Here is a 27,538-nt window from a genome sequence, read left to right as displayed (position 1 = left end):
GATCATATTTCACAAGAATGGAATGTAAATGCTGCCTTGGGGAGACTATATGCTCAAATGAGTGAAGCTCTTTTTTTTTTTTAATGTTTATTTATTTTGAGAGAAAGAGAGAGAGAGCATGAGCAGGGGAGGGGCAGAGAGAAAAGGAGAGAGAATCCCAAACAGTTCCATGCTCGGGGCAGAACTTGTTGCAGGGCTCGATCTCTTGGTGGGATCATGACCTAAGCTGAAATCAAGAGTCAGACGCTTAACCAACTGAGCCATCCAGATGCCCCTGGCTGAAGCTCCTTATGGCAAGAATAGCTTGGGCCATTGACCACTCTTTTGCTTAGAAAACTTTCTATATCTCCCATACCTCTCACCATGGCCCAAGGTGACTTTTGTCTACTTCTCTAATCCCATCCCATGAGACTTCACTACTCATTACTGTGCAAAGCTACCCTGACCTCAGCTATTATTTTTTGAAAACCTTTTCTGCCTTAGCACTGACACATGCATATGTGTACATGCACACACACACACACACCACACACACACACACAGATAGATATACACACTGCATCATTCAAGGTATAGTATATATGAAATCTTTTCAGAGAAGACTTCCATAACCATTCTTTAATTTATTGATTTATTTTTATTTTAGAGAAAGGGAGAGAGAGCAAATTGGGGAGAAGGGGAGAGGGAGAGAGGGAGAGGGAGAGAAAATCTTAAGCAGGCTCCAAGCTCTGCATGGAACCTGAGGTGGGGCTCAATCCCATGACCCTGGGATCATGACCTGAGCCAAAATCAAGATTCGGGATGCTCAACTGACTGAGCCACCCAGGCGCCCCTCCATAACCATTCTTGATGTTTGGTGGCTTTCAATCATGTAAAATGGCTTTACATATTTTTATTTTTTTATTTTTGTTTTGAAGGTATATTTATCAAGTTATATAAAACATACAAAATATTTTATGTAAGTTTGCTAGCTTGATTGGTATTTTAAAATAGACAAGTAGCATGTGGGCCACCATTATGCTCTTGTATCAAACCTCACGCATATTCAAGATGGGCCTGTAGGGAAGTTATATAAACAGAATTATTTATTATAGCAGAATGTTGAAAGCACCTAATTCTTTTCCCTGTGGGACATTTAAGTTCTATCCAAATGATGGAACAATATTTATCCATATAATAAGATTGCTTGAAGCCTATGAACCATGGAGGAATGTTTATGATTAAAAAAGCACAATGGAATGTAAATTAAGGCTATATGAAAAATGCGTACGGAAAGAAATAAATGAAATAGTTCTCACGATGGTAGGATTAAGGAATCTTCTCTACTTATTTTCAAACTATTTATACTGCTACACTTAGCTCTATAATTTGAATAAAAAGCAAGAACACAGATCGTTAACCCGTTCCCACACTATTAAGGCTGCTGCCAATGGAGAAATGCTTTGAGCTGTGAGGCCACTTGGCCTCCCTTGGCTTTCTGTCTGCCAGCAGCAGGGTTTCTACTTTTGCTCTTGTGGATATAGTGGGAAGACAGCCACAGAGGGCTGTACAGATTAGGATCAAATATCTGCTAGACAAGAAATAATCTAAAGAATCTATAAAAATGGATAGTTCAGGACTCAAGGGGAATACATTTTTGGAATTTTGGAGAATAAGTTTGCATGACTTTGTCTGGCACCAACTTCATGAGGTGGAGGTCTTAGGATTCATTCAGTTCTCTTGCCAGGGAAGAGAAGGGACAAGGGGACACATGAGGTCCAGCATAGGTAAGTCAAGGACTCTGAGGGAGCCTAAGCATCCTGAGGGATGAGCCGATACTATGCAGGCAATGAAAGAAGGTAAGGTGGGTGGGTGATAGAAGAGAGACAATGAATGAGGGCAAAGGCAGAGCCTTTAAAAAGTGCAGGTGTCCCTGAAAGTCTGCATCAAGCTCTGTGTGGCAGAGCTTTTGAATAGTCACCTGACAGATTTTTGGAGAGGACTGGAGAAGAGTAAAATTAGGAGCAGGGAGATCAGTTTTTGAAACGTTTAAAGAGAGAAAAGCTGAGGATGTGACCCAAGGCCTGAGTAGTGGGGATAGAGGGGAGATGAATTTGAAAGGAATGAGGAAAGAGAATTACCAGGACTCTGTAACTGGTCAGGAGGAAAGCCAAGGATGGCAGCCAGGATGCTGGCTAAGCATCAGAGGGCATTGGTAGGACCAGTGTTACCAATCTCCAGAAACCAGCAAGGACTCAGTATTAGTTTATATTTTAGATTGAAATTATAAATTTATATTTATTTATGTCTGCCTCTTTCCCAGGTTACAATCCCATGGGGATCCATAATGTTTATACTTACATTTTATGTTTACATAGGCCAAGCTCTACAGTTACATTATTGGAGAAAGAAATCCCACAATCGATTCCAGGCCTCTTTGGGCATGACCTTTTATAAATGGAACTAGGTTTGCAGTCAAATCTAGAAGCATTTATGAATGAATACTGACCCCCAGTGTCTGGGTGCAGAAGTAAACATTAATAAGGATTAGTAAATAAAGATTATAAGATACCAAGCCTTCTGAGAGAGGACCTGGAATTCAAGCTACGAAACAAGTAACATTCCCTACAATGCCATTCAGAATCCTAATGTGCTTCAGAAATTAAAATGCCGACTAGCTAACCTATGGCTAATGACTGCCTGGAGAATTCTAATGGATATTCTATAGGACAAGTGCCAGAATGGATGAAGTGGCCTCCATGCAAGTGGCCAATGGATGCATGGACTTTGCCCTCTCTGCTCCAAGGTCCAGTTTCAATTACTCCAAAGACTCTTCTCACTAAAAGGGAAATTTATGTAACGAATTTCACTAAAAAAAACTCTACCTCTGATTCCCCACCGAGGTCAACATTACGTCAAATGAAGTTTCCTCTTCAAGTGGATGCAAGGCTGTACAGTTGGCGAACGTTCCCTTTTCAATAGCTGTGTAGCTAGAGTGAATTCACGAAAAATTCTTGAGTAAACTCTCTGCAGCAAAATAACTCCTTCAGGTGCTGCAGGTGCCTTATCGAGAAAGTGAGAAAATGACCATTTGACATTTTGGCCAATGGTTGCTCCAGTTACTGTCAGTCAGCATCTATCTTCTGCAGACTGGAAACCAAGTGCTGGCTCTTTGGAGACATGTTTATGTCACATTCTGGGCTATGCTGAAGTTTTTAAAAACTTGGCTTTGCAGAGAATTAAATGAACAGGTTGAGCGATAAAGCTGTCTTGATGGGTAGAGCTTCCTTCATGAAAACAGGATCTTTTTCATGAACCTTGTTTTTTTTTTTTTTAAGTGAGAATAAACTTAAGGCTGACGTGGCCAATCACAACATAAATAAGAGGCATATCTTTGGTACCAACACAACCCATTTACCTTTAGTTTGGGGCAATGAGAACCATTCATTGACCCTCAGCAGTCTTAGTAGAAGGATGCATAGAGGAACAGTAGAAACCCAGGCTGCTTCAGAATCACGTTTTCAGTTGGGCTATGTCACTGAGTGACCCATGGGACACTTCCAAGGTGGCTGCTGCACAGAGCTCAAATTCAAGGGAATGTAGGCCCAAAGATTACATACAGTTTAGGAGCCAGGCTGGTGACAGGAAGAAGGGATGCCACCCTAAGGCAGTAAAGGAGATTTACAAAGAAGGCTTTGCAACAGGAGAAAGAAATTCCATTTACTATTTGTTCGGCTACAAGGTAATGGCAATCATAATCCTGTTCCTGATTTGCTGTATCAACAGAAAAGCTGATTGTTGGTCTAACACCTAACTGTAGTGCCAAACATAATCGAAATAAAATGAGTGTGCGACTTACCTAAAGGACTGAGATTTCAAGTAGAGTAAAAAAGCACAGAAAGCAGTAGCCTTTATCCAGCCACTACACAGAGGTTGTTTCAGTTGCTGCTCTGTCAGTATTTTTTTCCTCCTGTCACTTTATTTTTCCTGGTTTCATTTTGAAAAATTTCAGACCTACAGAAAAGCTACAAGAATAGTACCATAGTACAGTATTATACATTCTTTCCTTCAATTATAACATTTACTATGTTTGCGTTCTCTCTCTAAATATAGAGGGACAATTGTGTTGGCCTAATCATTTGAATGTGGGTTACAGACACGACGCTTCACCCTTAAATGCTACAGACCCCAAATGTCCTTTATGACTTTTAACTTAAAAATATCCAATCGAAGTTCAAATGTTGAAGCCCTAGTCCACAGTGTGATGGTATTTGGAGGTGGGGCCTTTGGTAAGTACTTAGATTTACATGAGGTCATGAGGATAGATCCCTTGTGATGAGATTAGTGTCCTCGCCCTCCTTTCCTCTCTCCACCATGTGAGGAGAGCAAGAAGACATCTGTCTGAAAACCACGAGGGCCCCCATCAGGCACCAAATCTGCCAGTCCCTTGATCTTCGACGTCCCAGTCTCCAAGACTGTGATAAATGTCTGTTGTTGAAGCCACCTGGTCTGTGGTATTGTTATAGCAGCTTGAGTATACTAAGACAGATGTTCTATAATCCACTGTCATTACTCTTGCCTTTAACTTCAAATTGTCCCAAATGTGGCCCTTGGAGCCCATTTTTGTGTCCCAGTAGTCTTCGGGCTATTTCTTCTTTTCTGATTTAAGATGTTCGAAGCTCATTTGGTACTTTATCTGTCCCAAACCTGAAATTGACCATTTCTGCAAACACCCTGGTTATGTGGAATAGTAATTAGAAGGCAAACTCAGGAGTGTAGACATGCTTATTATTACTAGGTTACTGCTTCTAGGTCCTTTCAGAGGACAGGGACAGAGTTGGGGGCGAGAGGTGGGGAGGGGAGGGTGTTAGGGAAAGGAAAACACACACACACACACACACACGGTCATATAAATATCTCCAGTTCAAAACCAATAAAATAGCATTCCTCTTTATCTGCCTCCATGTTTTATCTCCCTTCTTCCGTAGGAAGCACCCTGATTTACAAGAACACCAACAGATTTGCTCATTTTTTAAACTCATGAGCTTGTTTCGGAATCATTAAAAAGGGTCTCAGGAACATTTTCATCCTTAACGTCAGTCACCAAATCATCCTGCGTCCTTCAGCAGAAGTCACACATAACAGATCAACAGGTCTCTAGACAGCAAACAGAGACAGTACAGACTATATACAAGCCCCGACTCAAATTTGACGATTTAGCAATGGCTGCCGTTTGGTTTCTCTTTAGTACCAACAAAAGACAATGTTCGGAACAGATGATTGATGGCTTCGATTTTAACTGCGCAAAGACTATTTAAGCTGTTTTCTTTTCGAAATCTATCCTGTTTGATGTGTGGTGTTTATTTCAGAATGATCCAGTGCGGTGGGGGAAGAGAGAGGGAAGATCTACATAACAGTGGTCATAAGCTAATGAGGTGGCAGTTGAATGGCAGATGGGCATGAGTGTTCTTGGTACTATTTATTTTTTTAAACAATTTTTTTTGATGTTTATTTATTTTTGAGAGAGACAGACAGAGTGCAAGCGGGCAGGGACAGAGAGGGAAGGAGACACAATCTGCGGGAGGCTCCGGGCTCTGAGCTGTCAGCACAGAGCCTGATGCGGGGCTTGAACCCACGAACCGTGAGATCATGACATGAGCTGAAGTCGGACGCTTAACTGACTGAGCCACCTAGGTGCCCCTCTTTGTACTTTTTATACTCTCTGCTTTTATACTCTAAAGCATTCTAGAATAAAAATATTTTATTTTTTTGTTTTTATTTCATTTTAGAGAGAGGGAGAGAGGGTGCGAATGAGGAGAGGGACAGAGGGAGAGAGAGAGAGAATCTTAAGTAGGCTCTATACTCAGTGCAGAATCCGGTGTGGTCAACCAACTGAGCCACCCAGGCATCCCTACAATAAAAAGATTTTAAAAAATGTATTCCTGTCAAATCAGAGTAAGTGGAAGCTTAAATGGCCAGCCTTTAACTTAAATAAGCCCTTGACTTAAATAAAAAGCAGGTAAGAGATATGTGGCTGTTTTATGTGTAAAGAGGCAGTCATGGGGACACTCTAGCTTACTTCTAGAAAACTGTCAAAGGAACTTACAGTTTTGGGCAACTTAAGGTCCCAATGTCTTAAAGGCTAGGCTACACAGCCAGATTATCCTCCAATAAGTAAAACATTACCAATTGCGGAAAAAGAATGACTTTCATTCTGCCCATCATTCGGCCAAATGACTTTGTCATAAGAGGGAGATTCAAGGATTAAAATATTCTTACATTTTGGACGTTTCATATTCCTCTTGGAATCGGTGGCTTAAATTCCCTTCACAGTCCAATGTGAAAACCCTCAGGCCACAGCATAACATGGCATCCACCAAAGCCAGACCTGCTGTGAGGCAAGGCACGATTTAATACAACAAGTGCTGTTATAAAAGTCAGCCAAAAACTTGCAAATTCCAATTATGCAAAACAGAAAAACAGGAAACATAATAAGGAACTGCAACCTTGAGGCAATTTTGGTATCTTTCTGAGGGAAAAAGAACATATGAAAGGCTTTCCAATTCCACCCACGTTGTTGCAAATGGCAAGATTTCATTCTTTTTGATCACTGAGTAATATTCCATTATGTATGGACACACACACACACACACGCATGAACACCCTTTCTTTATCCATTCATCAGCTGATGGAACTAGAGTGTATTATGCTAAGTGAAAGAAGTTAGAAAGACAAACATCGTATGATTTCACTCATATGTAGAATTTGAGACACTCAGCAGATGAACATAGGGGAAGGGAAGGAAAAATAAAATGAAGACAGAGGGAGGCAAACCACAAGAGACTCTTAAATACACAGAACAAACTGAGGGTTGCCGGAGGGGAGGTGGGTGGGGGGATGGGCATTAAGGAGGGCACTTTTTGGGATGAGCCCTGGGTTCTACTCCTGAAATCATTATCACACTGTATGTTAACTAATTAGAATTTAAATAAATACATTAAAAGGAAAAGAAAGGCTTTCCAGGTAATAGGGAAGCTGAACTTTGAAAAGTCACTCTTGCTTATAAAAGCAAGAAAGTGAATGAAAAATGACACCAGGGATGATGAAACCTCTGTGTAGTAAAAGTACTTCCCCTAACTGATTCGGTCAAAAGCAGGAAGGGGCTAGGGAAATAAAGAACTACAGCGACATGAGAGAAGGAGCAGGGAATTACCTGAGTCTTCTCCCTTTTCTGGGGGAGGCAACATGACCAGGAGGGTTTCTTTTTTTTTTTTTTTTTTTTTTTAATTTTTTTTTCAACGTTTATTTATTTTTGGGACAGAGAGAGACAGAGCATGAACGGGGGAGGGGCAGAGAGAGAGGGAGACACAGAATCAGAAACAGGCTCCAGGCTCTGAGCCATCAGCCCAGAGCCCGACGCGGGGCTCGAACTCCCGGACCACGAGATCGTGACCTGGCTGAAGTCGGACGCTTAACCGACTGCGCCACCCAGGCGCCCCACCAGGAGGGTTTCTATATTTGGCCACCAAATCGGCCAAGTGCTGCCCACCCGGGACTGGTTTTAACAGGCTCACACACTGACCACCCCCCCCCCCCCAAAAATCCCCTCTAAAAGCTACAGGGCCTGGGGACGCTTCCCAGACTGGAAGACAAAGAACCACCACCCTATTGTGCATATGTGGTAACAGCATTTCCATCAAGGTGATCAAGCTCCAAGATGGGAAATAATCTACAAATCGCAGGCAAAAAAAATCTGGATGAGCTTGAGAGATAAACAGGTCTCATTTAGAAATCTTTCCTGCACATCTTATCAAAGAAAAATACATGACGTAATGCATTTTCATCCAAGGACGCTTTGTTGTCAGTGCTCAAATTAGCATTAGAGGATGTGAAAACCTCCGTTTTCTGAAGCAGAACTTGTGCTCTCTTAGAAAAAAAAAGATTCTCAGTGTACTGGGATACAGCACTTGTGGAAAATTTATAACTTAAAGCCTGGGAGAAGCATCCTGCTGTGGCCCTTATCTTACCACACTTGCTGCACCCCGGGGGCAGTCAGTCATTCCAACCTGGGCAGAGGAGACGGGTCTAGCTGGCTTCAGGGCAAGTCCATCCTGGCAGCAGGCCGGGCTGCCCTCTCTAACAGCCAAATTTCTAGACAGGCTATCTGCCTTTACTTTCAAAGAAAAAAAAAAAATCCCCCTTTGTTTGGTCCCAGCTTCATAGAGAACAGAAAGTTGCCAAGATTAGGATGTAGGTTGGCCTTCAAGATTCCTACATCAAAAATTCTGGATGTGAGCCATGTGAAGAAAACAGCTACATTAGGTGGTCTAAGGACGAAGTGCTGGAATTGTTAAAAATCATTTTACATGTCTTTAAAAGAATGGGGTGCCCGGCTGGCTCAGTCAGTATGGCATGCGACGCTTGATCTCGGTCGGGATTGTGTTTGAGCGCCACATTGGGTGTAGAGTTTTAAAAATAGAATCTTTACAAAACAAATAATTTAACATGAGGTTTTCATAAATGTCTCCTTTATTTCAGCCAAGATCTCAAAAACAATACACCAAATTACATCAGAAAGTATCAGCAAAAATTATCCCTATCTTAGGAGATCTGCCAGATTCCCAAGTGACTGGCTGTGAGTGTCGCTTTGTGTGCAGAACCACATCATTCTGCGGGGGGCGCTCCCTGGAAGTGAACGAGGACAAGCAAAGGACAAGGGAAGAATCCAACTCTAGGATCTTCAGCTGCATTAAGATACGGTCACCACTCGGGCTAGGAAATTCAGAAAATCCAGAGATGAAGCTGTTAAAGAATGGTCTGAGGTATAGCCTGGCCATAGGCTTGGAATTCTAGAAAGATCTGATCTCTGAATTCCAAAGAATATTATTTGGTTAAGTGGACTAAAATGAAGGGCTACAGCAGACACTACTGGTTCATCAGAAATGTAAAGCATCCACATGCCATGTCCTGACACATCCCAGATGTGGCCAGCTGGGAGCACACCAGGGTCATCTCTTCTTCCCAGACATCTTTGTTCTAAAAAGTCTCAAAGGAAGGACCAAATGGAGACCAAGCAGTGGCAAGGGTTTTAGAATTAGTTTTCTTCCATTGCCATTTACTCTAAAATGGATACAAATAGACTAACCCACAAATGGAAAATCATGAAAAACTGATAAACAGCTACAGATTTTTTCCATAACTTTGTCACTGAAATATATGTCCCTTGCCTTAAAATAAGGCAAGAGTTTGAAGAAACCGTGACTTATATACCCATGACATCTAAAAATATCATCTGGAAAACAGTATCATTGAGATTGATCAGCAACTATTTCTGTCTGTGGCCTACCCTAGCTGCTCTATGTCACATACTATAATCTTTTGCTCTCTGCTGATGAACAATAAATGTGTATGGCCGGCCCCAATGTACCATATTTTTCCTGCTCATGGGAATAAAATTACATGCATTATATTTTACCTTCCCCCTGACCCTGATGTTCAATTTATAGGGAATTAGGAGTGTCCATGCAATGAAATAGGTGCAACACTTTGAGAGTTACAGAGGATTTGAGCCAAAGACTAGTTCGGAGGCCTTTACCTAACGTTTATCAGTCACATGGAGATGCTTTGAGGAGATTCATTTCAGGTCACAGACCTTTAGTTTTAAGCAATTTTAAGTAACCAATGATTAAAGTTCAACAAAACAAAAGGAGAACATCAACAGCTATGGCTGTCGACACGTTGCTAATCCCAGCAGCCAAAGGGGAATCGTACCAACTGTCAAAGAAAGGATGTCTCTGGTCTAGAGACAAGGCAAAGTGCCTTACTGTTTGTTGTTGGCTTTCTTGGAGGAATCCATCGGTGATTTCTCCCATTTAATGGGCCTCTGGTTTTAACTAGCAAAGCATCCCTTTTCCTAGAGGAGAAGACTAGTAATAAATACTTAAGTAGAGCATATTATCTAATATACCTTACTATCATCCCAGAAAGTCTCAGTAAATAGAAGAGTGAACTACCCATTGGAATAAGTAGTGTCTGTCAATAGTGACTCAATAATGATTTATTAAATGATGAATACCTTCAACTTCACCTCTACTTGTTACTCTCTCATCTTAGACACTCAGGACCTTGATTAAGCCCCACTGGTTACCAATTAGCCCCATGAATGACTAATTCAAACAGGACTAGCAAGAGAGTTCTCATCAGACTTATGACAAAGCACTCAGGCATCCTAAATCTTTTATCTGGGCAATAACATTTACCGAGTTACCTTATAAACTCTATCCCATTGACTAGTTCTGGAAAAATCAGGGGAAAAAAAAAGAGAGGGAGATCAGCACCCAACAAATACTGCATGCCACTTCCTTTGCAGCTATTCCTAGCAAGTAAATGGGAAAGCTTTCATTTTTCAACTCGTTTTTTCACTTTTCCTTGATCCTCTACTTTCTTAATGGCGGCTTGGATAGCCTCTTGGTCGCCCAGGAACTGGTGAGGCCCAACAGCATGCAGGTTCTCATCCAGTTCCAGGAGAATGGGCACTCCAGTGGGAAGAGTAATGTTGATAATGTCTTCGTCGGAGATACCTGTAGATTGGGAGAGGAAGGGACAAAACATTAAAGACAACACAGGAGGTAGTTCTGTTCGGTTGTTTCACTGCACATTTATTGAGTCCCATATTGGTGGCATGTCTGGAACCACTCCAGATACTGTAAGGGATTCTAGCTGTAGTTCCTGGAAGTATAAAAACTTCTCAGAAATTAAAAAAAAAAAAAAAAAAAAAAAAAGCTTAGACAGAGATTCACGTCATATTAAATTTTAGGATAGTAGATACCCTTCAGGGCAACCTGTTGTTCCTTCATGTTTCCTATCTAAATCTTGTACATGAACCATCATAGTAGCATAATAGCCAAAAAGTGGATACATCCTAAATGTCCATGAATTGATGAATGGATAAATTAACTATAGTAATTGCGGTATACCCATAAATGGAACATTATTTAGCAATAAAAAAAGAAGTGCTTAATACATGCTAAACATTGATGACCCCTGAAAACATTACGCTAATGAAAGAAGCCAGTCATAAAGGACGGCATGTTGTAGGATTCCATTTATATAGGAAAATCTAGCGTGAGAAAAATAGATTAGTGATTGCCTAGGGCTAGAGAGAAGGAGGAAATTGGGAAGTGACAGTTAAGTATAGGGTTACTTTTGGGACTAATGAAAATGTTCCAAAATTGACTGTGGTGATAGATGGGCAATTCTGTACACATACTAAAAGCCACTGAACTGTACATTATGTAAATTATATCTCAAGAAAGCCGTTAAAAAATACTAAACAGATCCAGAGAAGTTAAATTAAATTTCTCAAATCACAAGACTGATAAGGCAATCACATTGCACCTGGTTTTCTTATTCCCAAATCCCAGGATTTCAACTCTGGTCATCCGACTTGTTCACAGCTACTTCCAGCGCAGTATAAGGAGAGAAGAGAATGTTTGCAATCATGTTCTGCCCTTTTGAAGGGCTGGGTACTAACTAAACAGTAGCACCTCGTGTTCCTCCGTCTTCAGGGCTGGTAAGGACATGAACAGATTCATCTGATCCCCTTGAAACAGCTAACACACTGGGATCGTGATGCGCCAGGTTTAGGGGTTGTCGTCTGGGACCTTAGAAATGAGTTCTAGGTCTTTGGCAAGGGGCTGGAGAGCACATGGGACTCTCCTGTTTGGCCAAGGTCCCAGATCTAACCAGATCTTGACAGGTCCTCTCTTCAACAGCACCACACTCGAGCTCATGTCTATGGCTCAGATAACATCCCACTTTTGTGTGGGACCAAATCAAAGAGCCAACTAAACAAAGGCCACGAGAACTATCATATTTCACATACAAAGGAAGGAGAGCTCAACAAAAATAGAGACATTTCCAATAAACACCAAGTTGACATTCCACTTTAATGACTACTCAAATCATTCACACAGCAGACTAATTACTTACAAATATTTAAAATGCTTAGACTGGTTAATAATCAGTCAATGAGACTTAACGGACTGAAATTTTAAAATAGCAAATTGGGAAAAACCACAGTGAAGCTATTACTCATTACTTGATTTTGGCATAAGCCATTCTTCATCCTGAGAATGTTAAGCCAGCAGAACTCCTAAGGCTAGAATAATGCATCTGCACTGAATTAAGCCAAATTGAATCAGTACTGTATTATGCAATACTGTATTATAAATTCACTAACTGGAACATCATATGAAAGTTAAAATGAGTGAACAAACAGCACATCCCCTGTCTGATAACTGGCTTAGATTTTTGTTATTGTTTTTTTGGCTCCAAGAACGTTTGAAGGGAAATATCAGAGTTCTCACCCTGCAACTGCCCTTCTCCGTCACCGCTCCCTCCACTGCCACCCCTTCTTCAGCCCCCAACCATTGTCTTTAATTCTTGAATCTTCACGTAGGAGCATCTAGGAGTTAACTGTGGTCAATCCACATGGTTGGGCTATTTCGAGTAAGAAATAATGAAAGTTTATGGTAAGTCAAAGGGGGTAACTCAATGCCAGTATGGGTAGAAATTCAAACAACTTCATTTTCTGCATACAGGAATAGCTCTGGAAAGTCAAATCTGCATCTATGAGCCCTCTCCACCAAGTCATTATAGCAGGAACAGGAGCCACAGTCAGTTACTGAGATCACTGTACATTATTTTATTTATTTTTTAAATGTTTATTTATTTTTGAGAGAGAGACAGAATGGGAGCAGAGGAGGGGCAGAGAGGGAGACACAGAATCAGAAGCAGCCTCCAGGCCCTGAGCTATCAGCACAGAGCCCGAGGCAGGGCTCGAACCCACGAACTGTGAGATCATGACCTGAAGCTGAAGTCGGACGCTTAACCGACTGAGCCACCCAGGTGCCCTGAGATCACTGTACATTATTAAGTATATTAATACTTATGTTAATATGTATATACATTAATTAAGTATATTAAGATACACTTACAGCATTCACACTTGGCCTTCTATTAGAGGTGGCTGTGCAAATGCTCGCTTCGCCAACCAGGATTATAAACGCCTTGAGAAGAGGGACCATGTCTCATCCATCCCTGTGTCACACATGCTCTCAGACCAGTGCCTTACCCACTGCGAGAACTCAGTAATATTTGTTCAACTGTAAAGAACCTTCTATTATATGCATTGGCTGCCAGGATCCACAAACTGTTTAGCTGTATGATCCACTTTACAACTGTATACATTGTATGAATCTACTTCTTATATACAAATACAAGCGATAAGGAACAGAACATTAGCTACAAACTCTAACTTATAAAGTCCATACATGAAAGCACTCTGAAGACTTTGCCAGAGTTCCAGTATCGGCCGAATTTCAGAAAGAGATCAAAATGGGACATAGCTCCTCAAAAGCCAGGATTTTGTGTGTCCAATTCTAGGGGCTATATCCTGCGCCAAGAACAGCACCTGATTTGACAGGCCCTCAGCACACAGCTGAAATGAATAAACCTGAACTCTCTGGGCTTTCCAATTAAATCTATTCTTTTACTCTTGAAACCTTGATTAAAGACTGTGTTTCCTTTATAACCTTACCAAAAAGAGAGGGAGAGAAGGCACTTAGGCTTGAATACAAGGTATTTAGTGCTAATAAACAATTCAAATTAAATTTGCCTATATATTTTCTTTGATGTCCTCCAAAGGTTTGCTCATCTCAGGCAACAGGAGAAAAGCTGGCCAGGGAGACAGATTTGTCACAGGATGAAAGCAAACCCCAAATCTATAGTGTATACTTCTGGAAACTAGGAAAAGAGGGAAACCACTTCGACCAATTCATTTGGCCGTGAGGTGCACCCACGCCCCACTTACCTTTCCCAGTCAAGAAGGTCACAATTCAAACCCCGCTGATGGGCGGTCTGTGGTGAGAGGCCTGTATTCTATTGCAAAAATGAGAGCTGACACAAGATGTTCTCAATTTCATAGATGATCTATCTATCTTTAATTAGAAATCTTTAAAGTTTGGATGCTACTATTTACAACTTATGCTGGGGAGCCAGTGCAAAGGGGTTATCTGAATATCGCAACACGATGATAGGATAACAGCCTCTACTTTGGAATAAGGCAAAGAGAAGAATCCACATTGAATTTTAAAGTTAAGATAGCCTGCAACTTTTAAAAGTAAAAGTTTTCCTACATCAATTAAACTTTGAATAAGAGAAAGCCTCACCATACCACCAGACAAGCATTTGCTTTACAGGAGAGAGGTCTGAATTTGCAGCTTCCGAAAATATCACGCTAAAATGCCAAAGGTGAAGCACTCGTCAGCCCCGCCGCCACAACTGGCCCCGGCTGACCTGCCCTCCCCGGCTCTCTAATTTTGCCTCAAGGCTTCCTTGCCTTGCTATGTGTGCAGCTGCACCCAATTCTTCAGGGACCAAGCCTGTCGTTCATGAGTCTCCTGCATGCCACTCTGATTCCAAACTTGAAACTGCCTAGTCCTGTGCTTGAACCCAGACTAAACAATCCACTTCCGCTGGCAAGACGCAGACTACATCCAACGCTTCAGTTCAGTCCCTGGATTTTCCTTCAGTGTGGGCCAGCAGCAAACAAACAGGAAGTGACTATGCCAACCACAGAGAAAGAAACAAACGCCTGTCTGGAGCGCTACAGAACAGATGCTTTTAGATACTAAGCCTGTGTTAGGAGCTTTCGCGGTGGTGCTCTGTGACAAGTGTGTCTGAACCAGTCAGCGCAGGGCCGTGCTTTTGCCTGGACTTCTTAGCACAGCACAGGCAATCCTCTACGCTGCTAGAAACAGGTAAGGCAGTTCCTTAGGTAGGAATTTTCTTACTATATCGTATCTCATAGGTCTGTCTGCAGTCCTTCTTCTGAAAGTGTCAAGGACTACTTTCCAGTTAAAAGTAATGCAACCTCCCAATTACCTACAATTTAAAAGCAGAGATGTTCAATAAGTAATCGACATGGTAGAAGCTGTCCTGATCAGGCAAGAAGCGTATCCTAGGCCCTGACATGGGTTCCTGTGTTTGCAATTCTTGTACGAGAGTGCTGCCTAGTTCCAAATCAGTAACACTTGCCTTGCTGTTCTTCTCATGCTCTTGCATTGACCTACTCCTTGCCTAGGTGGTTGTGAGAAGAAAAAAAGGACAGATAGAAGACCCAAGGACGACTAGAGAATTCAGTGCCAAGTGAGCAGAAATAGTTCTGGGGCAGAAAAACCTTTCCTAGACAAGCTCACAACCTCGAAGGACAAAGCTTCTTGGCCCAACAGCTTCTAGATCACTTGCGAAGACCGGCTGTGCCAGCGATCCCCTGTGATGTCCATGGTTTGGGTGCTGCGGAAAGTCAGCACTCCTTGCTCCCCGTCTTGAGAGAGCATACCGGGGCCCTCCGGGTTAGTTTCCAAAGGCACAATTAGGCGCATGTAGCAACCTTCATTTAATTAATTCTACTAGTTGACAAACTAATCGAGTCTTTATCTCAGGCAACAAAAGCCATGGTCCCCATTAGGGAAATGGTCATTTCACTGGATAAAAGCTAGACTTTTTACACAGAACTATAATTCACATGCAGTAAAATTTACCGGTTTTAGTGTACAGAATAGCTCTAATGAACCCCCCAAAATTTCCTTATGCCCCCCTGCATCCTACCTTTTCTTCCACTGATCTGTTTTCTGACCCGATAGTGTTGCCTTTTCCTGACAGGCATATAAATGGGAGTCATACAGTGCATAGTTTGCTTGTTTTTTGCTAAAAACACACACACACACACACACACACACAAAACTCAAACAAACAAACAAAACAAAACTCAAAGTTCTTTTCTCACTGTTCTGGGGATATCAAAGTCTGAGGTCACTTTCCTTGGCTTGTACGTGGTTGTCATCTCCCTGTACCTTCACATGGTCTTCTCTCTGTGTGTGTCTGTGTCCTGATCTCTTATGAGGACGCCAATCACGTTGGATTAGGGCCACCCTAATGGCCCAATTTTACTTTAATTACTTCTTTAAAGACTCTCTATCTAAATACGGTCACATTCTGAACTACTGAAGGCGAAGACTTCAACAGGAATGTACAATACTCAGCTTTTTGAGCCCAGGTCTTTCTCTTAGCATAATGCCGTTGAGGTTCAGCCACGATGTTGAGGGTATCAGTAGTCTGTTCCTTTTCATTAGAGCAGTTTCTTTAAGCAAAACAGCTGAGTGATCAATGATTGGTCAAATGAAATAAAAAGTATGACCCAGATACACTAAACAGCAGTGTAAAACACGGGACTGAACCTCAGTTTTCCAGTGAGTTCACAGCCTGGCTCTAGTTCCTATATTAAACAGGATATGTATGTAAATGCCTAGAGCTGCACTTAGCATGTGCTCAAAAAAAAAAAAAAAAAAAAGGTCACCTTGTACATCTGTACTAGGGAACACCATTCACAAACCACAATATTAGGGTAACAGCAATAATAATTTGAGACTCAGCTGCATCAAATTAACTTTTAATGGTTAACCTGCCAAGGATACTCTTGACTCAGCTTCTTAAAACATAGTATTCCAAACAAAAAATAGATCAAGGGAAGGGCTACTTTTCAGAAAACATTTAAAACAAAAACGCCCAGGTGGTAATCATGTGTGGAGACTCAGTGAACTGGGTTTGGGTGGAGTTCACGACTCCAACTAATTATCATGATCATGGCTAAGTCATCTGAGGTCTGTCTGGCTTTCATTTCCCCTCAACAGCACCTGTCTTCTTTTTCACAAATGGAAGAAGTGTCAGTCAGGACTGGACGGCCTATAGGATAAAGTCATAGCACCAAATAGTTGGCAAACAAAATAACGTCTTAAGAACCAACAGTCTCCATTGTTGAGGTGTATACAAGGTAGAGTAGATGTGTAACACTAGTATACTTTTAAGTAGAGAGATCATAAGGCACTTGGAGATTTCAGGGTAGACTAATATTCTAATTAGTTTTTTTACTGGGACATCATCCTTCCTACCCCAAAGTTATAGTCTTTAAACAATAAAGTATTTTTGTGATACGAGAGTATGCTGTCGTTGATTCTATCAGCGACCATACTCCTCCCCAGCAGAAGGTAACATGCTTTAAGTTTGTCAGGCAGTTTAAGGATAATACAGGGAAAAATTGCCCAGTTCCTTGAAAGATCCTGTTAATAGGAGAGAATTTTATATAAACATATCTAGAAAGCATGACTAGGAATCAGATGAATCTACAACCACAAACATCTTTACTTTTGTAATCAATGCAAAGAATTTAGCAACTTTTGTGTTTACAGGAAATATGGAATCTGGTCACACCTATTTCAGGGATTCATTCTTAATACTAGTAAAGGCTAACACCTTTATGGTAAGGTGACCACATAATTTATCATTCAAGCAGGGCACTTATGAAAGTGAAAGGAGATGCTATTAATAATTGCACTGGAACAACAGGTATTAACCAGAAAATGGGGGTGATACAGTCATGTAACTTTACAGTAAGAATAAACTGGCAATTAAAATGGTAAATTTTATGATATTTTTTAACACAATGAACATACACACACACAAATAAATTGGCCAGTGGTCCTTCCTATATGATAAATACCTGTATTTCCCCCTAAAGTAAGTAAGATTCACTTAATTTCTGGAATCTTAAAAAGTTAGCATCCAGGGGCCCCTGGGTGGCTCAGTAGGTTAAGCATCTGACTTCGGCTCAGGTCATGATCTTGCGGTCCAGGAGTTCGAGCCCCACATCGGGCTCTGTGCTGACAGCTCAGGGCCTGAAGCGTGCTTTGGATTCTGTGTCTCCCTCTCTCTCTCCCCCTCCTCCACTCACACTCTGTCTCTGTCTCTCAAAAATGAATAAATGTCAAAAAAAAATTTTTTTTTAAGTTAGCATCCAAATTCAAAGGAATATTTTCTTTTAGGCTGAGAATTTATCAAATACTACATAAAGCCCTATAACTTGAGTTCCTGAAAGTCAGATGTGTGAGGTAAGACTAATGTTGGTATTCCTATTCTGGTAAACATATACATCCAGAATAAATTTTTAAAAAGCTAAAATCTCATTAACAGAAATTATGTGGAAGAAAGAACATACACTGTTCCTTCGGATCTTGGCAAAGTCATTTATGCTTAATTCTTAGAGCTGTGACATCGAATACATGGATCTTATTTTTCAATATATAGTAAGAGAAATCTATTAGTGGAGATTGGTATTTAGGGAACTCCTAAAATAAGACATAATAACTAATTTATGGAGTGATTCTAAAATCTAAAATAATTTCTTCCACGTTAGGCGTGGAGGTCATTCTAAAGGGAGTCACAGCGACACCAAAGAGCTCCATGAGTCTTAACAACGGCACCACCAGGGGGTACCATAGGCCAAAAGGAACCAAGTTGTTCTACCCGGGGTGGGTGAGCCAAACTTACATACCAGCCTTCTGTCTTCCTATGGACAGATCCCAATCTTCACATCCACTGCTTTTGCTTCCCCACTCTATGGCTTGTGCCTAACGGCATATTCTGGATTTTCTGCCATTTTTTTCCCCCTGAATGTCTGCCATCCGCCATGGTCACCAACCCTCCCATTTCCACTTCCTGTCTCCCTCATCTACACCTCCCCTGTCCTCTGCTGCAGACATCAGCCAACTTTATGCCTTTTCTACTTTCACGTACTTCCTTCTCAAATCTCATACCATTTGCCTCTTCCAGCATGAAAACTGCTGTTTTAAATCAATTATCTTCCAAATAACAACATTTTGTATAAGGCCTATAGATAGGGAGAGGGATAGGAATTATAATTTAAGGTTGCTTCAGTTGTGTTAAGCTCTGAAAAGTCATTTAGCACTATACATCCAACTTAAAAAAAAAAAAAAAGACCTCCAGAAGAAAGCTTAAATAAAGCCTGAGGACTAATGCCTACTAATTTCTCAGCAACCCCTATAAATCCATTTCTGCTCTAGTGACCAAAGCTGTAGTTTATTTTATTTTTCCTTATTCTTTACTCCACATCCATACATGTCTACTTTGACACTGCTTCCCATATTTGCCCTCCAATATTTTTCTCTAGGCCATATGCCACATCCTTTAATCTTTCAATCCCATTGATTATTTTTGCAGCTTTAACTTGGTAATTCACATATCATACAATTTATCCATTTATCCCACGGCTTTTAGTATATTCAGACTCGTGCGACCATCATCACAATCAACTTTAGCACGTTTCACCACCCCAACAAGAAACTCTGTACCTAACGGCAGCCACTGTTCATTCCACACCCTTCCACCCTTCCACCTCTACCCCAGGCCCAGGAAACACATAATCTATTTTCTGTCTGTAAAGATGTGGCCATTCTGGACATTTCATTTAAGTAGAATTGCACAATAAATATTCCTTTGTGACGCCCTTCTTTCAGGTAATGATGAGTTTAAAGTTCATCCACACTGTAGCACATAAGAGTATTTCATTCTTTTTCATTGCTGAATCATACTGTATTGTATGGATACCAAATTTAATGTATCTAGTCACTAGGTGACACGCATTTGGGATGCTTCTCTGTGTTTTGGCTCTTATGAATACTACTACTATGAAGTTTTGTGTACATGTTTTCATTTCGACATAGGTTTTCATCTCTGTTAAGTACTGCTATGGGTTGAACTATTATCCCTCCAAAAAAGATACGTTGAAGTCCTAACTTCAGAATGTGACCTTATTTGGAAACAGGGTCTTTATAGAGGTAGTCAAGTTAAAATGATAGCTTTCATCCTACTCTAATATTATGTGTATTCTTACGAAAAGGGGAAATTTGGACAAGAAACAGAGACGCACAGGGAAAACACCTAGTGAAGACAGGTCTGCACGGATGCACCTACAAACCAGGGAATGCCAAAGATTGCCAACAAACCCAAGAAGCTAGAAGACGCAAGAAAGGATAGAGAGAATATGACCCCGGCAACACTTTAATTTAGGACTTCCAGCCCCGGGGAACTGTGCGGAAAATTAGTATCTGTTGTTTTAAGCCTTGCAGTTATTGGTACTTCGTTACAGTAGCGCTAGGAAATGAATACAGGTAAATACCTAGCAATAGAATTGGTGGGATCGTATGGTAACCGCAGGTCTAATCTATAGAGAAGCTGACGGATTGTTTTCTACAGCAGCTATACCAAATGATTGTTTTTCGGTAAATTATTAATGGTTTCAAAACCTCCCTCAAATACAGAAAGTAAGCTTTCTATGGGTAACCTTGCCGTCCACAGGTAATTCTCCCTCTACTCTGACCAGGGTGACAGTCTTCTTCACCATTGGCTAAACCTTCCTATTCCCTTCAAAAAAGAACAGTAACAAATAGGGAAATCCTCGATGCACTAATAGAAGGGAGTATCTAGAATGAGCTGTGGCTGGGGATGCAGAATAATCTTAAAGACATCTAACCCTAAAGACAGTTGAAGAATAAATGGTATTAAATAGCAAGAAATCATTTTTAAAGGGAGGGTTTCCTAGTTAAGACAGGGGAGAAAAGAGGTTCCTGAAGCAGATGATGGCATCTTCTTTAGGGAAGGGAGCTTGGCCACAGAGAGATCGAAGTCTCGTCTCTGGAACAAGGGAATTGGAGTGGTGGAACAGAATACACCTTTTGGCAGAAACTTCGAAATTCTGAATTTCAGTTTGTTGTTGTCCTAAGAGAAGGCTCAACTCTTCTTCAAACAATAAAGTACTGTAGTCCAATAATGATGAAGTTATTTATCACTTAATCAAATACCTGACTATTCTGAAAGAAAAAGAATAGAAGCCTTTATGTAGTTGAGTAAATAAGATATATACACAAACAGGGTGAGCGCCATGTCTAGCCAATAACATTTTTAATAGCCAATAAAGTCTGTAGAGTTTAGATCTCTGCACAACTAATGGATGCAAGTATTCGAGTAATGATTTGGCTTTTGGCCATGTTATAAAAATCAGGGGCAAAAGCACATGCTAAAAAGTTTACAATAAAATCTCATAAAGATCACTTTGTTTGGTTACCAATAACCTATTTTCACTTATTTCACATACAATGTCAACCTCTTCATTTTTCACAGCCTCATAGAGAAAAGTAAAGCAGAATGGGCAAGGAATGTTAGAGAAATGCATTCTAATATCAGGGGCTAACTACTGCTGGTGCTGTCAGGACAAAGGACGAGGGAGCAGATCACTCAAAAAGCACAAATGCCTGGGATTGCTTAGTGAAGGGAGAAAGGGGAAGAAGAACCCCCTGTAAGTGTCACAGTGCAGTCGCTGATGCCCCAAAGTGGTGAGCCTGAGTCCTCAGGGGTTCCTAGTTTACATCAGTTAAGAGGAAGATAACAATATTGTACATTTCAGAATGTTTAGAACACAACATGAAGTGGTTAAAATAAAATTGAGCCAACTGATTATCTCCAACAGGCAATCCTTTTATTTACTTTCCCCCTAACTTTCTCCCAATCAATGAATAGGCCTGGTGTGGAAAGAAAGAGCTGGAACAAAGGAATTGTTCAAGAAACACAGATCTGCAACGCAGGAATAATTGTTTAGAGTTGGAAGAGCATGGGCAAAACTGAAGTCTAGATAATTTTGTTTATCTGGAACGACTCAAATAAATAAATTGACTTTGCATACCATCTCTATAGAAATTAATTCCCTCCCTAGCCTGCTTTTACCTTGCTACAGCAAAAACCTTATTATCCTTTAGATCAATAGTTCTCAAAGTGGAAAACCCCCGAGCAGCAGTAACCGTGCATCACCTGAAAACACCTTAGAAGTGCAAATTCTCCAACCATACCCCCGGGCCTACAAATTCAGAAACTTCAAGGATGGGGCCAGCAATCTGGAGTAGACCAAAGTCTCCCTCCAGGGAAATCTGATGCTTGCTAAAGTTTTAGAATCATTGCTTTATATAGTATGAATGTGAAAAGCACAGCGTTTTTGATTTAATAGAACGAAATGATTCTTAAAAGACTGAAATGAGTATGGAAACTAATTTGACAATAAATTTCATATAATTAAAAAAAAAAAAGACTGAAATGACAAAAGGGAATAGGGCAAGAAAGTCCATTATGTAAATTGTGCTCAGAAACCCTGTCCTTTCTGGATTAAGGTCCAAGCATAACATTTAGCAACCTCTAATAAGTAGTAGCATAAAGATGGTACCTTCCAGATGTTTCAGGAGAGCCCTACTGCTATTTCCATGAGCAGATATCAGAATGGTTTTGCCACTTAAGACTTCAGGAGCAATCCTTTCATTCCAAAAGGGTAGGAGTCTCTCCAGAACATCCTTTAAGCTTTCAGATCGTGGCAGCTGATCGACAGGTACATCGCACACTTTATACCTCCGGTCACTGTAGATTTCATGGTAGTAAGGGTGAGATTCGTCAATGGGTGGTGGGGTCACATTGTAACTTCTCCTCCAGAGCCTCACTTGTTCTTCACCGTGATTCAAAGCCATCTGCTCCCTGTTGAGACCGATCAAAGCTCCATAGTGACGTTCGTTTAGACGCCACGAGCTTTCCACCGGAACCCATTCCTGCCCCAGCTCTTCCAGGATCAGCCAGGCTGTGTGGATGGACCGATTAAGGATGGATGTGAATACGAGATCAAACTCAAAGTTTAGTGCTTTGAGTTGCTTCCCACAGTTGCGAGCTTCCTCCATTCCTTCACTGTTAAGTTTCTGATCCACCCAGCTACAAAACCGATTCTCTTTATTCCAAGCGCCCTCTCCATGTCTTAACATAATCAGTTTGTACTTGGACATACTGATGGCTGAGCTCGCCTAGCACTTTCAAATGGGCCCGTGTTCAATGACAGCAAGACATCTAGAAAGAGAAGAAACAAAAAGTATGTTATGGTCTTCATTCAACCGACTACCTGAATGGAAGCACAACTTTACAACATATACACTATGGCACATTCTACAGATAATTAATGACAGGGAGCCTAGTCGATTTGAATTTTCTGACAGCTAGACAATATCTTAATTGTATGATGTAAAATGACAGGACATGTCATTCTAATGGCATGCTGCGTTTCCACCAGATAAAAAGGCAGTCTGTGCCTACAGAAGAGAGGATTTACTAGAATGAGTTATAGATGTCTGAAAGTATGACTAGTAGCTGGGAACTCCCAGCTCCTAGCAGCTGACTCCAGGTTGAAGGCATCCTTCTCACTTTGTTTTTCCCCTGGTGGAAAAAGAATATTGACCAGTGTCACCTTATTATAGAAGTTAAACATGTTAATTCAATGAACCACCACATCTGCTTGGTATGTAAATCACTAATGGGTGGCAACTCGCTCTTCAATGCCACAGGCGACACTACATATAAGAAAATCTACGGTCCAACGTTCAAACAACACCAAAAGTGATTTAAAACAACATTAACACTGAATACGGTACTCACCTAAATAATCTCTCACCTGCCCCCAAAACAACGCTCGGCAGGCATAAATCCTGATGCAAAAAAGCTATCAAATGCAAGCAGCTGTAGAAGAGATGCTGCCTGTAGAAAGAGATTAGCAGGAGCAGGTCTGAAGAAGTGACAGGAAGCACGCTGATAAGGAGGCCCCGCCCCCTCCTGCCCAAATCTTAGGCTGCCCTACACACACCAGCCGCATCTCAGCGGGAGAAGAATCTGGTGAAGTGGGACAGACAACCTTACAGTGTTTCTGAATTCCCTAAGTTAGGCTGCTGGCCCGAAGGTCTGCTGGGCCCACTCCGTCCCCTGGAGAATCTGCTGCTCCGGCTGCATCAGCCTGCCCTCACCCTCCTTGCAGTGGACATAGGTATACCGACAAACACTGCCCGCCTTGCATGCCCAGGCTCTCCACTTCCACCCCAGGGTTTTCCACACCGGGGACTAAAAATGATATGAACATCGGGGCCTGGTCTCCTGCCGTTCTTGCAACTTCCATGAAATGGGAGATTTTCTGGCCCACTTAATCCGTGATTCACCCACAGTTACATAACAGTCAGTGACAAAGTTAACTGGAATCTAGGTATCTAGTTTCTTCCTTTCTTTAGTAATTTCCAGAGATTCTGAAGGGGAAAAAAACCCTTTAAAACAAGGCTTCATCTCACTGCAGGAGAAAGTAAACTGATGGGGCCCTGAGGGAAGAAGCAGATTGAGGTAATCTGCAAGCAGCTGAAAGACCAGGGTGGTCAGGTTTATGACACCCCTTTCTGGTCAAGCATCAGGTTTGAAGCTTTAGTGCATGTGAAACAGGAAGCATCTGGAAGAGACTGGGCTCGGGCGAAGGTACATCAGACAGCTGAGAATTTCTGGAGGAAGAGGGATGATTCTACCCTCAGCCCAGAGGGGCATGGGGTTGGCGGAAGAACAGAGAATGGGATGACACACAGCTGGGCAGTGTTTTGCTGTGTGATCACTGGTGCCCAGAAGCAGAATAATCACAAAGCTAATGAGCTCAAATTTCAGGATCTTTCACTTGAACAAACCCCGTCTAAGGCACGGGGAGAGACCAAATAATGAATGTGTGGGCGTGCGTGTATGTGTGTGTGTTTAATTTGCAAAAGAAAGATATTTTTATATTGTTTCTTCAAAGAGCCCCAATTCACCAAGTACTAGAAACTTCTGTCAGATCAAAAACTAGACCCACCCTCCTATAACATTTATTGTTTTGTTTTTTGATGCTGGTAGAGAAGGGAATGGAGAAAAGAGAGGCTATCAAGGGTTCCTCCACCCCAACCCTCACTTTGTCGTGTCAAGCAAGAAGCCTCCTTATGCTAATAAAGCTGTTTTCCCTTTAAATGAAAAAAGGTATGATGGGGTGCCTGGGAGGCTCAATCAGTTGAGCCTCTGACTCTTGATTTCAGCTCAGGTCATGATCCCAGGGTCACAGGATTGAGCCCTGCATCAAGCCCCATATTGGGCTCTGTGCTGAGTGTGGAGCCTGCTTAAGATTCTCTCTCCTTCCCTCTCTCTCTCTCTCTCCCCCTCTGCTCCTCTCCCCTGTTCATGCTCTCTCTCTCCCTCTGCCCTTCTCCCCTGCTCATACTCTCTCTCTCTCTCCCTCCCTTCCTCTAAAATATATATTTTAAAAAAGGGTAGGATGGACAAATTCTGCAGCCAAAAGCACTTCTCCACTGCCTTTGATTATGAACTATACCAAGAGAACAAAAAATATATATGGCAATAACATCATGAACATTCAGGCACTTACCACCAAGCTTGCAGTATTTTAATCTGCTATATTTGCTTACTCTGTTTAAGAAATGAAACAATTTCTCTGTTCCCCCCACCCCCAATATATATATATATATATATATATATATATATATATATATACATATAGAGAGAGAGAGAGAGAGAGAGAGAGAGAGCAGAGAAACAGTACCACAGCCACAAACACTACACCCCTCCCTCCCTCTGGTGTACAGGGGTGAACATAGGACAAAGTACAGATTAGTGCATCTATCTTGGGTAAATAAAGTCACTTCCTTCTTTCCTCCTTGCTGCTATCAACTGACTTCCCATTTAATTAACTACTGAATATTTACAGGGGAGCTGCTGAGGTTTAAAGTTTAAGATTTTAATCATCATGGGAGCTGGTATACCAAGTGTTTACCAACAAACACACAAACACACACACTGAGCCACAGGCATGATGGGAACCATGGAAAACTGTAGAGAGCGTATGTGCTTCTCTGATGGACGTGGCTCTCGTGCAGATGGACAGAGCTTTTGTATAACTTGGTCTCACTGAACTAAGGGTCCCATTCTTACAACCTTTCTGGAGAATACACAGAAGAAGGGACTCCTCAAAGCAAACACTGGAGAGACTGCAATACTTCGAGTCAGACCACACAGAACCTGGGGACTCAGTTTTGTCTTTAGGGTAAATAAATGTCTTCTTTAAAAAACATAAAAATGGTCATTTCAGGGGGTGCCTGGGTGGCTCAGTCAGTGAAGTGTCTGACTTCGGCTCAGGTCATGATCTCACGGCTCATGAGTTCAAGCCCCACGTCAGGCTCTGTGCTGACAGCTCGGAGCCTGGAGCCTGTTTCGGATTCTGTGTCTCCCCCTTTCTCTCTCCTCCTCCCCTTATAGCACTCTGTCTGTCTGTCTCTCTCTCAAAAATAAATAAACATTAAAAAAAAAATTTTTAATGGTCATTTCAGCTCCTAAAAGTTCATATAAAAATAAAAGGAGTAGCTACTACTTGGCTGCTCCATGTCTCTGTGGGGTTCCTGGATCTTCCAGTTTTCAAAAACACCAGAAATGCACATTAAAGACAACTGTAGTGAGAAAGAGAGAGAGTGGGGGGGGGGGTTGTGAGCAGGGAAGGGACAGAGGGGGAGAGGGGGAGAGGGAGAGAGAGAGGGGTGGCGGGGGAAGAATCTTAAGCAGGCTCCACACTCAGTGCAGAGCCTGACATGGAGTTCAATCCCACAACCCTGGGATCATGACCTGAGCCAAAATCAAGAGTCGAACACCCAACCAACTGAGCCACCCAGGTGCCCCAGAAATGCACAGTTTTATGTGAAATCTGATATTAATACTGGTGACTAGTTTAAATACATTTTAGAAACATGAACTAAACGAAATGTGTCTGGAGGCCAGTTTGAGTCTGCTAACATATGCACCATGACTTACAGGGAAATCTCCAGGCCACAGATGAATGAAGAGGCCACCATACCCCAGGAGAAGGTCAGTCCCCCAGCCCCCAGGCTCCAATCCCAGCTTTCCTCTGCTTTGTCCAACACCCTCTAACCCCCACATGTGCTGGGCTCCTTGTCCCTGACCCTTCTTCACCAAAGCCTGGGCCAGTGCCCTGAAGAGCCTCAGCTCTGTAATCAAACTTCCACTCAACTTTGGACTCTTCCTGGAATGCTTCGGCCAGCTCTGAGCTTTAACCATGCTGAAAATGAACTGAAAGCAAAACTACCTCTTCCAGGTGTCTGCTTCTCCCTTGACTCGGGGGTGTTTGGGCCTAAAGTCCTGGGGCACGGGTAGGTGACAGGCAGGGTCCTGCTCCCTTTCAATCCGGACCAAATGCCTCCATGCCCACCATCTTTTGGGGAGGGGAGAAGCTTTGACTTTGAGAGTCTTGATATATTCAGATGTAGCTCTCTTGCCTTCATTTATTAACTGCAAACTTCCTGAAAAGTGAGCACCCTATTTAAAATCCTCAATCATGGGGCGCCTGGGTGGCGCAGTCGGTTAAGCGTCCGACTTCAGCCAGGTCACGATCTCGCCGTCCGTGAGTTTGAGCCCCGCGTCGGGCTCTGGGCTGATGGCTCGGAGCCTGGAGCCTGTTTCCGATTCTGTGTCTCCCTCTCTCTGCCCCTCCCCCGTTCATGCTCTGTCTCTCTCTGTTCCAAAAATAAATAAACGTTGAAAAAAAAAAATTTTTTTTTAAATCCTCAATCACTTCCTGTTGGTCTTAGGATAAAGTCCAAAATCCTGAACATGACTTGCAAGGCTTTGGTTTTCTCTTATTTCCTTGAGCATGTCATGTTCTTTCTTGCTTCAGGACCCCTGCACACACTGTACCCTACCCAGAACCCTC

General features: G+C 41.9%; 1 protein-coding gene across 4 annotated transcripts in view; it reads right to left on the bottom strand.

Moving 5' to 3' along the window:
• Positions 1 to 8,490: 8,490 nt before the first annotated feature.
• Positions 8,491 to 27,538, bottom strand: part of BPGM (bisphosphoglycerate mutase) — a 31,088-nt gene continuing 12,040 nt past the window's right edge. For 2 of the 4 annotated variants that reach the window (XM_045495693.1, XM_045495696.1), the window contains 2 exons: positions 22,166 to 22,827; positions 8,491 to 10,559 (listed from right to left, as the gene is read on the bottom strand). In XM_045495693.1, coding sequence (XP_045351649.1) covers positions 10,378 to 10,559; positions 22,166 to 22,766 — 783 coding nt within the window. In that variant the 5' untranslated portion in view covers positions 22,767 to 22,827 and the 3' untranslated portion in view covers positions 8,491 to 10,377. Of the gene's footprint in view, positions 10,560 to 22,165; positions 22,828 to 23,409; positions 23,536 to 26,622; positions 26,743 to 27,538 lie in introns of those variants that run through there. The other 2 variants (XM_045495694.1, XM_045495692.1) reach the window with 2 other exon arrangements.

This window comes from Leopardus geoffroyi, chromosome A2, assembly GCF_018350155.1.
Source record: "Leopardus geoffroyi isolate Oge1 chromosome A2, O.geoffroyi_Oge1_pat1.0, whole genome shotgun sequence".
Taxonomy (NCBI): domain Eukaryota; kingdom Metazoa; phylum Chordata; class Mammalia; order Carnivora; family Felidae; genus Leopardus; species Leopardus geoffroyi.
The sequence above is the reverse complement of the archived record's forward strand: the minus strand, read 5'-3'. Positions and strand labels throughout refer to the sequence as shown.